At 47.8% G+C, this 10,276-nt stretch overlaps 1 protein-coding gene across 4 annotated transcripts; it reads left to right on the top strand.

Annotated features, from left to right (window-relative positions):
* Positions 1-644: 644 nt before the first annotated feature.
* Positions 645-3,442, top strand: TIMM10 (translocase of inner mitochondrial membrane 10). 4 transcript variants are annotated; one of them, XM_008531113.2, is made up of 3 exons: positions 645-884; positions 1,377-1,488; positions 3,009-3,442. In XM_008531113.2, the coding sequence occupies exons 2-3, from the start codon at positions 1,418-1,420 to the stop codon at positions 3,208-3,210; spliced, it is 273 nt and encodes a 90-aa protein (XP_008529335.1). In that variant the 5' UTR covers positions 645-884; positions 1,377-1,417; the 3' UTR covers positions 3,211-3,442. The 4 variants fall into 4 exon arrangements, with proteins under 4 accessions (XP_008529335.1, XP_008529334.1, XP_070420030.1 ...); XM_008531112.2 differs by having other exon boundaries at positions 816-949; XM_070563929.1 differs by having other exon boundaries at positions 821-884; positions 1,321-1,488.
* The last annotated feature ends 6,834 nt before the right edge of the window (positions 3,443-10,276 follow it).

Here is a 10,276-nt window from a genome sequence, read left to right as displayed (position 1 = left end):
TTAATCTGCATCTTCTATATTTCGTTTATTGGGAAATCTCTTGAAAAATCAAGGGTTGAAGCAGGTTTTTCTGTTGTGGCGGGAGTGCAGATGGAGGAATACATTGTCTTGAAAGATGAAGAGTTCACAAGTACCCTCCTTCTTCCTCACCCAAAGGTACTAGGTTACCTCTAATGAGGGCGAAAATTGCTCCTATTCATCTCTTTATGGCCCAGGGCGGTCTAACAGAAGTTGAATAAAACATAGCGCATACAGGTCTCGTTTTTCTGCGAGTGGGAACCGTGCCTGGCTTATCTTTGCAACCCCAGAGAAAGCTTAGTGACTACACCCAGCGGAATTCACTCAAATCCCTTGGAGCATTGGTCCTCAAACCTGGCTGCTCATAGGAATCACCTGGGTCCTACTCCCAGCGATTCTGATTTAACTGGTACGAGGTGACGCCTGAGCACCGGGATTTTTTAAAGCGTCCCAGTGACCTTAACGTGCAGCACAAACATAACTGCTGCTTGGGGGCGTTGCTCCTTCTCCACGCCTAATTTGTGCTCAGGCGTCACTCTCCGGGAGCGAGGGCGAGGTTCGGGGAACTCCGTCACCCTGCCCCTTCCTTCAGGACCAATAAACTCAAACCTCTCCGCCCAGCCGACTCGACATGCAGGCACTCTGCACCCCGCCCAAGCCTCTATGGTGTTTTGGCGTCCCCTCTAGCATTTCCAAGTCGCCCTCGCCCTCGGTCAGGGCCGGCCGCTCCGTCTCTATGGTAGCGGATTTCCCAGCGCCGGATCGTTGGCACTTGATTCCGGAAGCGGGTCTGGATCAAAGCAGAGGCGGGACTTCCCTCTCGGAAGTGACCCACGTGCTTCCGCTTTAGCCTCTTGAGGGCCTTGGTGAGTTTCTAGTGTTTGCCTGAAGTTGGGGACACCGGGAATATTGTGACCGTCCCCAGGCCGTGGTGAGTGACCATCAAGGTGACCTTGATGATGGCGCCGCCTTTTTAGGGGTTCAGCCCCGGAGTCGGGGCCCGGGCGCCTTAGCTCCGCCGGTGATCGAGTTCCCAGCTCCCCGGAGGTTCAGGCCAACGGTTTAGTGTGTCCGTTCTGGTCTCTCCATCTGCTCCTGGATAGAGGTGACCTCAAGGGACTGGGCATCAGGGCTCGGGAGCTCAATTTTAAGCCTTGCCATTGACGTGCTGTGTGACCTTGGGCTAGGCAGTGTTCCCCTTCGGGGCCTCAGTCTCCACATCTGCCAAATGGGGTGGTTGAACTCACTGAGGTCATTGGCCCCTGCCGGTCTGATGTCCTGTGATTCCTCCGCATCCTCTAGCCCCTGGGATGGGAAAGTGAATGGGAGGGGTGGCTGCTGAAGATGTCTGCTTCCAGGACTAGGAGGCTAGAAGATCTCTTCACGGTGCGGGGCGCAGATGGATCCGCTTAGGGCTCAGCAGCTGGCGGCGGAGCTGGAGGTAGAGATGATGGCTGATATGTACAACAGGTAAGAACCTACTCTGTGCTAGTCTTAGAGAATGATCCTGGGTCACCCATTCCCAGGGCAGAGGTGGATGACTTCTGAAAAATGCTTTTCTCAATCTAGGGGAGTCTGAGGTCCGTGCCTACCCTCCCTGGCTCCCCATGGTTGAGGGCTAATGCAGCCGCAGTATGGGGTCACTAGACCGAGTTGAGCATTTAGATTGGGATGGAATTGGCAATGAAGGAGCTGAGTGGGAGGAGAAGCTCCAGTCCAGGTTCAGGTTAGGTTCAAGGACACTTGAGCATTTGCCTTTTGACAAAGAGCACACAGCCCTCTTAGTAGTTCACATTTCTTAAACTCTGACTCTCAGGCAATTGTTGAGCATTTTACATGCAGTATCTTCTTTTTCATCTTCAAAATAATCCACTGGGTTAGTTTTACTTGTCCCATTTTAAGGTGAGGACATTGAGGCTTCTAGAGGTTAAATAAACTTTCTCAGAGTCCACAGCTGAGCAGTAACAATGTCAGGACCAGCACTTCAGTCTGACTCCAAACTAGTGCCCATGACCATTTAGCAAATTTGCGAACAAACTGTAGGTCCACCAGTCACCACCAGTATGGCCTTTGGCAAATTACTTGGGCTGTTTGACCAGTGGTTTCCCCATCTATAAAATGGAGATAATAGCACCTGTCTCATAGAGACGTCATAAATATTAAGTGTAAAAATATATAAGTTCTTAACATCAAGCCTGACATATAGTGAGGAGTCAACAAATGTTTGCTATTTTTATCGGCTTAAGCTCTCTGGTAGCCTCTCTTGATTAGTTGGTTTATCTTGGAGGATATATATTTGAATAATTTGTACCTTTACCACTTTTTTTTTTTTTTTTTTTTTGCGGAAGGTTAGCCCTGAGCTAACATCGGCCACCAATCCTCCTCTTGTTGCTAAGGAAGACTGGCCCTAAGCTAACATCTGTGCCCATCTTCCTCTACTTTACATGTGGGATGCCTGCCACAGCATGGCTTGACAAGCAGTGTGAAAGTCTGCACCCAGGATCCGAACGAGCAAACCCTGGCCCTCTGAAGCGGAATGTGCGAGCTTAACCGCTGTGCCACCGGGCTGGCCCCCTATTAGAATAATTTTTAAATGTAGGCTGTGGAGTCAGCTACCTGGCTTCAGATCCCAGCTGTGTGGGATCCTGAGGCTTTGTGCCCTAAGTTCCTTGTCTGTGAAATGGGAGTAATGATTGTGCCGACCTCATAAGGTTATTATAAAGATTGCATAACAGAATCCATGTCAGCACTTAGCGTAATGCCTGGGACATAGCTAGTACTCAACTAATGGTTTCGATTTAATTAGTCAGAAACGTGGGCTCCAACGAGGTTCCCCCTCTCAAAGAACTTTCAAGGTGGTTGAGGCACAAGCTCAGGATTCACACTGCCTTCTTGGGAGGTGGAATCCGTATAGCAGGGTGGGAATGGTTGAGAGGTCCTGGTATGCCACAGGATGCTGCCAACCTGACCTTGCCCTCCCTCCCCCACAGAATGACCAGTGCCTGCCACCGGAAGTGCGTGCCTCCCCACTACAAGGAAGCAGAACTGTCCAAGGGCGAGTCTGTGTGCCTGGACCGCTGTGTCTCCAAGTACCTGGACATCCATGAGCGGATGGGCAAAAAGTTGACAGAGTTGTCTATGCAGGATGAAGAGCTGATGAAGAGGGTGCAGCAGAGCTCTGGGCCCGCGTGAGGCCCAGACAGTATACGCCCCAAGGTGCACCCTGCCCCTTCCCACTTGTCTAATAAAAATGCCCCCATTGGGTGTCATCTGTGAAGACTGCCGGGCCTAGGCTCTCTCTGGAGAACCTCCAGGAGCCTAGAGTATGGTAGAGCTCTCTCCTGGTCAAAGAAGGGGTATTTCTCACACAGGAATGTGACTGTGTATGTGTGTATGTATATATATATTAAAGCAAGTCTGTTGACACCTGTGTGCAAAGCAACATGCCTGGCCCTTGGAAGTAAAGGCAGCAGACACAGCCTCGACCAGCAGAGGGAGTCTGATGTAGTGTTTATAGACTAGTGTGATGGCTTTGGTTAGCACCCCAGGTCTGCCACTTGCTGTGTGACTCTAAATGTGTCACCGCACTGTAGTTTAGCTTCATCATCTGCAAAATGGGGATAATCATTGTGTTCCCGTGAAGATTAGGTGAGTTAATATGTGTGAAACATTTAGAAAAGTGACTGGGTCGTAGGAAGTGCTCAGTAAATATTCATTATATATATGTTTAAATAACTACTTAAAATTTAGTGGAGATGGGCAGGCATTTTCACAAATGATAGAAAGGAATGATTTAGAAGAGAGGGTGGAAAGTGGATGGGATGTAAGAAGGAGGTAGCCAGCCTTTTGGTTCTAAATGGCAGGATTGAAACGTGTGAGGGGACCCAGCTTTCTTGCCGATGTGAGTGACCCTGCCTGGTAAGTGATCCAGGGCGGGGCCTGAGTGATGACCACTGCCATTCAGGGTTCCCCTGAACCAGGCACTGTGCGCATGCCTTGTCTTTGTACAACATCTAATCTCATCCATCTATCTGGGCTAAAGGTCCTAGTAGGCAGTGGAGGCTCAGAGAGGTGGTTGCCTGCTGGAGGGCACACGAATGGAGCGGTAACAGGCTGAGGCTGACTGCTGCGGTTGCTGTTCTGCTGGGGAAGGCTGCTTCTCATTCCTGTCCTGAGGATTGCCCTTGGAGAGTCATGCAGCTTTCAGAAGGTGTGGATCACACTGCAGGTGCAATTTTGGTTGACACCCATGCCCCTGTGAGGGCAGTACCTTCACAGGGGCCTTCACGGTAGAAGGAGGTATCTGGGAGGGAACCTCACCAGGTCATTGGGATGGAGAAAAGGAAACAATAGAGGGAGTGAATTTGGGGCTTAAAAGTGCAGGTTCAAGCCAGACCGCCTGGGGTGAAATGTACTAGCTGTGTGATCTTGGGTGAGGTTTTGACTGCCCTGTGCGTCAGTTACCCCATCTATAAAATGGCAATAAAGGTACCTACCTCATTGAGTGGTTGTGAAAATTAAATGTGTTGATAACTAAAGCCCTCAGGAGAGTGCCTAGCTCTCCCATGTTAAGTACTCAATAATGTTAGCTTTTTTTAATTATTATTTTATTGCTAAATTTGGTGTAAGGAGACATCGGATAAGCCCTCAGAAAATTTCATAACCATTGTCTGCCTACCTTGGTTGGTGGGCGGAAAGCTAAGGCTTCTTTCTAGGGACTGAAGTGCACATTTGGGTCAACAGGTGGCGCTGTCTGCTCACGGAATCAGCACTGCTGTGGCCAATTCAGCAAATGTGTATTCTCTGCCTGTTCTGTCTGGGCGTTGTGCTGGGAACAGGGGTGTGGTGAGGAAAATAGATACTGTACCTGCCCTCAGGTTTAGCAAGGGACATCAGGAAATTCTCTGATAGCACGTAGCTGGGACATCTAGAAGGAGTGGTAGGAGTGGAGGGAATAGCACTTGGCAAAGGCTCTGAAGTGGCAGAAAGTGTGGAACATTCAGGAAACAAAGCTTCAGCGTGTCTGGAGTGCTGAGGGTGAAGGAGGTCGTGGTGAGAGAGGAGGCTTTAAGGACTGGGCAAAAGAGCCTGATGAGCTGTGTTAAGAAGTTTGGATTATTTTCTACTAAGGGCATCAGCAAACTGTTGAAAGATGTAAACCCTGGCGGTGAAAATGACAGAGCTGCATTTTAGAGGCTCCCTCTAGCTGCCGGCCGGGTGGATAGTGGGATGTGATGGTAGGTAATGGATGAAGGGGAGATGTTCCAGGGAGCCTATAAGAATAGCTATGAAGTTGCTACAGTGTGCTAGTAAGTACATTATTTCAGTTAATCCTTTTAACAGCTCTGAGGCAGGTATGATTATTCTCATTTTATAGATGAAGAAGCTGAGACTCTGAGAAGTTAGTAACTTGCTGAAGGTCACACAGCAAGCTAATGGCAGAGCCAGAATTCCAACTTATTCAGACACTACAGCCCACTCTGAACCTCTCCTCTAGCAATGGGGGAGAATGCTCTGTAATGAGATATTTGTCAGCAATTTCATTCAACTATATTTATTGTTGGCCTGCTACACACATAGAGCGATAGAAAGTGTCCAAAGTGAATTAGCAGGTCCCAGCCCTCAGTGAATAGGTGCAGGTGGTGGGAGGGTGGGTATAGGAGAGATGGAACAGATCTACAAAGGGCGTTAGAATGGACTAAGCCCTTTCTGCCATAGAGAGGAGTCAAAAACTCCTAATCCTCATGCGTTTTTGCTAGGTTATCACAGTTTTAAAAATCAGGAAATGTCTCATAAAAATCTGGACTTAGCTTCTTTTAACAGTTTAGAAGATCTGACAAGTCAGCCTTCATTTGTGCTTGGCAGCAGTCAGCCGAAGGATGGGCAGGGGCTCGGCTGTCCACCAAACCTCCCACTGCTAATTTCTCCCCTCGTCATCCTCCACTTGACCTGTGGCCTGTGGTCTGTGCCTTCTGCTGCGTGTTCAGATGAGCGGATGCTGTATGAGAAAACATGTAAATATCCTGGCCTAGGCAGCCTCTAAGATGGCCCCCAATGATCCTGCCTGCTGCTCTTCATCCCTCAAATATAGGCATTTGCTGCATAATGCTGTTTCAGTCAACAATGGGCCACGTGTATGTCGGTGGTCCCATAAGATTAGTATCGTATAGCCTAGAGATGTAGAAGGCTACACCATCTAGGTTTGTGTAAGTACACCCTACAATGTTTGCACAGTGATGAAATTGCCTAATGACACATTTCCCCAAACGCATTCCAGTCATCAAGCAATGCATGACTGTAATCCACTTGCGTGTGCACTAGACATAGAAGCTTGTTTCTAACAAACAGAGCAAAGGTGATGGCATAACCTCTGAGGTTAAGGTACAAAAGATTATAATGGCCACCTTGTTAGTTCTCTCTCTCCTCTTGCTTGCTTACTCTGGTGAAGCAAGCTTCCATCTTGCAAGCTGCTGGGGAAGAGGCCTGTGTGGTAAGGAACTGAGGGTAGCCTCCAGCTGCTGAAGAACTGAATCTGCCAACAACCACATGAGTGAGCTTGGAAGCAGATCCCTCTCAAGTTGACCTTTCAGATGACCACAGCCCTGGCCGACACTGTGCAGGAGGAGACCCTGAAGCAGAGGACCCATCTGAGTTGCACCCTGACTCCTGACCTAGAGAAACCGAGATAATAAATCTTGCTTTAAGCCATTACATCTGGGGGTAATTTGTTATGTAGCAACACATAGCCAATACATGTGCAATTCTCACAACTGTTGGAATTGTCTGAGACCATGTTGTCCTTTCTACAACTTCACCTAGAATGGACCAGGTACCATTCCAGATATTTGGGATACATCAGTGAACAAAACACATAAAGATTCTTGTCCTTTTGGAGCTTACATTTCGGTGGGGATGGTTTTACAGAGTAGAAGTCTGGGCTGACAGTGCTGTTTTGAAGGAAAGAGCTCCTTCAGCTCCTGGGGAGAGGTTCTTAACCTCTTTCAGGTCTTAGATCCCTCTGAAACTCCAACAAGAGCCACAGACGGGTTCTTCAGCAAATGTATGTGCGCTTAGAATTTTGCACGCAATTTTAGGGATTTTCATAAGAATTGTTGTAGTCTGACCCGAGGGGAGTCTTGTGGCGAGCAGAAACAAGAGAAAATCTAATGGGGGAGACATACTAAAATAAGTCGCTTTTGCAGTTGGGCTAAGTGCTACAAGACATGACCAGGGAGGCATGGTGCTGTAAAAAGGAATGTGTCCCCAAGTCTGGGTGCTCAGAGAAGGCTGTCCCTCTGAAGGAGATAGGTGAGTGAGATTTGAAGGATGGGTAGGAATTTGCTAGGCGGGGGGCATGGTGGGTGGTGGGTTCTGTGTTAAGTGGTGGGAGGATGGTGGGAGGATGGTGTGGGCACAGGTCCCTGCTCTCTGGCCCATACAGTTCAGCAGAGGAAACGGACACATCGTGATGGGTTTTATGAAAGGGAAATGCGGATGATATGTATGCCACATAGCAAAGGGATTTATTGCTGGAGTCAGGCAAGGAGCCTTCCCCAAGGAAGTGACCCCTAAGTCACATTCTGAAGGATTAGCTTGGCCGGGGCAGGGGAATATTCCAGACCTAGGATGAACTTGGGGTGAGAGAGACCATAGGTTATGAATGAGCAAGTAGAGGTCACCATGGCGACAGCTTAGAGAGGAGGGAGGTCAGAAGTGGGGCTGGGGCAGCAGGTGGGGCACAGACAGACTCAGGGACACTATTGGGAATTTGTACATTTCCCCAACAGTCCTGGGAAGCTTTCAAGGGGAGCGACCCCATCTGTGTTTCCCGTAGATCATTCTGACATGGTGGGGTCATGTGCACAGGTGGAATCGGAAAGATGAGGTTGAAAGGGTTGCAGGAGACCAGGTGGAAGCTGCTGATGACCCAGGCTTCGGGGACAGCAGTGGATGGAGATGAGAGGTCTTTAAAGGGAGGAACCACAGGCTTGCTGGTAGGTTGGATGTGGAAGGTGAGGCTGGGAGCAGAGCCTGGGATAACTCCAGTTTTCTGGCTGAAGCAACTGAGTGGAGGGTGGTGCTTTTAGGGACGTGGGCAACAATGGAGGAGGAGCAAGTTAGAGAGGAGGAAGGTCATTTTTGGTTATTATTGAGCACTTATGATTATCTTAGAAGATCCGATGCAAGTGTATCTTTCCAGCTGCACCCTCACACCACAGTCCCCCTCATTCTACGTGCTTCATCCACCCTGTTCAGCTCCCGAAATGTCCTCCTGCTGTAGAACCTCTGCATGCGCTGTGTTCTTCTCTTGGGGGCTGATACATCCTACTGATTCGAACGTGGAAAGCTATCTTCAGATCGTGGCACAAGCAGCACCCTTACGGACCCCTTCCTGACCTCCAGTCTAGATCAACCCCCTCCCCAACTACATGTTCTGATAGCATCCTACCTCTGTCCTCCATCCTTTACCCTTCATATGTGATTATTTGACTCATCGATGCCTCTCTCCCACTGGCCTTTGTGTTTGTTGAGGGTAGAGTCTGTAGCTTATTCAGCATCGAATTCCTAGTGCCTGACACGTGCAAAAGTGTTCTTTTTAAATTGAGATATAATTCACATATCATAAATTCAGTCTTTTAAAGTGTACCATTCAGTGGATTTTACTATATTCACAAAGTTGTACAACCATCACCACTACCTATTGCCCAACATTTTCATCACCCCGAGAAAAAGCCCCATACCCTTTACCAACCACCCCCCGTTTCTCCCATCCAGTTCCTGGCAGCCACTAATATGCTTCTGTCTCAATGGACCTGCCTATTCTGGGCATTTCATATAAATGCAATCATACAATATTTGACCTTTTGTGTCTAGTTTCTTTCACTTAATGTTTTCAAGGTTCATCCATGCTGTAGCATATATCAGTATTTCATTTTTTTATGAGTAAATAATATTATATTGTATGTTAGCATACACTAATTTTGTTCATCAGTTGATGGACAATTGGGTTGTTTGCATTTTTGGGCTATCATAAATAATGCTACTGTGAGCATTTGTGGCTAAGTTTGTGTGTTGACATCTGTTTTCAATTCTCTTGGGTATATGCCTAGGAGTGGAATTGCTGGGTCATTTGGTAACTCTATTTACCTATTTTCAGAACTGCCAAACTGTTTTCCGAAGTGGCTGTAATATTTTATTCACATTTCTCATACAAAGGTTTGTAATAACTATTTGTTAGTCTGAATACATAATTTCTTTTTTCTTTTCTTTTCTTTCTTTCTTTTTTATGGAGGTACATTGGTTTATAATAATTTCTTACATAGTGAACTGGATACTATTGTTTCCAGCATTTAACAGACTAGAAGAGCGAGGCTCAGGAGCATAAGTGCCTTGGACAAAAACCACACAACTAGTCGGCTGCAGACCCAGGATCAGACTGGCCCAGGTGACTCCTCAGCGAGTACTCCTGTTCTCAGCTGTGGAGCAGACTCCAGCCAGGAGCCCACAGGAAATCCAATGTGATAACGCTCTTCTACTCAAGCCGTGAGTGGTGTCAGAGGAACAGAGCGAAGGAAAGGATTACTTTTGGGGGCAGGGACACAGATTGATAAATCCCATTGATTCTGATACGGAAGTGTGTCTTAAATCTCTTCCCTTTTCTCTTCCAGGTTTTTTTTTTTAATCTGAACTATTACACTGGTCGCCTACCTGCTCTAAAGTCTCCCTTCTTTCCGATATGTCCTCCTCCATTCATTAAACACACAAACACAACCATATCTCTCCCCCCTCCTGTCTTTTTTCTTTTTTCTTTTTTTTTTTTTTTGGTGAGGAAGATTGGCCCTGAGCTAACATCGGTGCCAATCTTCCTCTATTTTGTATGTGGGACACCGCCTCAGCATGGCTTGACAAGTGGTATGTAGGTCTGCTCCTGGGATCTGAACCCAGAACCTGGGCCGCCGAAGCAGAGCAGAGCACCACCCAACCAGGCCAGCCCCTCTATCTCTTTTCTTAAAAACAAACTAAAGGGGCCAGTCCCATGGCCGAGCGGTTAAAGTTCTGTGCAATCCGCTTTGGTGGAGCAGGTTCAGATCCCAAGTGCAGCCTACTCCACTCATCCGCCATGCTGTGGAGGCGTCCCACGCACAAAGTGGAGGAAGATTGGCACAGATGTGAGCTCAGGGCGAATCTTATACACACACACACACACACACACACACACAAACTGAAAGAAAACAGAATCCAGAAGTTCCCATCATCT

Source organism: Equus przewalskii, chromosome 11, assembly GCF_037783145.1.
Source record: "Equus przewalskii isolate Varuska chromosome 11, EquPr2, whole genome shotgun sequence".
NCBI lineage: Eukaryota > Metazoa > Chordata > Mammalia > Perissodactyla > Equidae > Equus > Equus przewalskii.
Note: the sequence above shows the minus strand (reverse complement) of the source record. Positions and strands in the feature narration are given on the sequence as shown.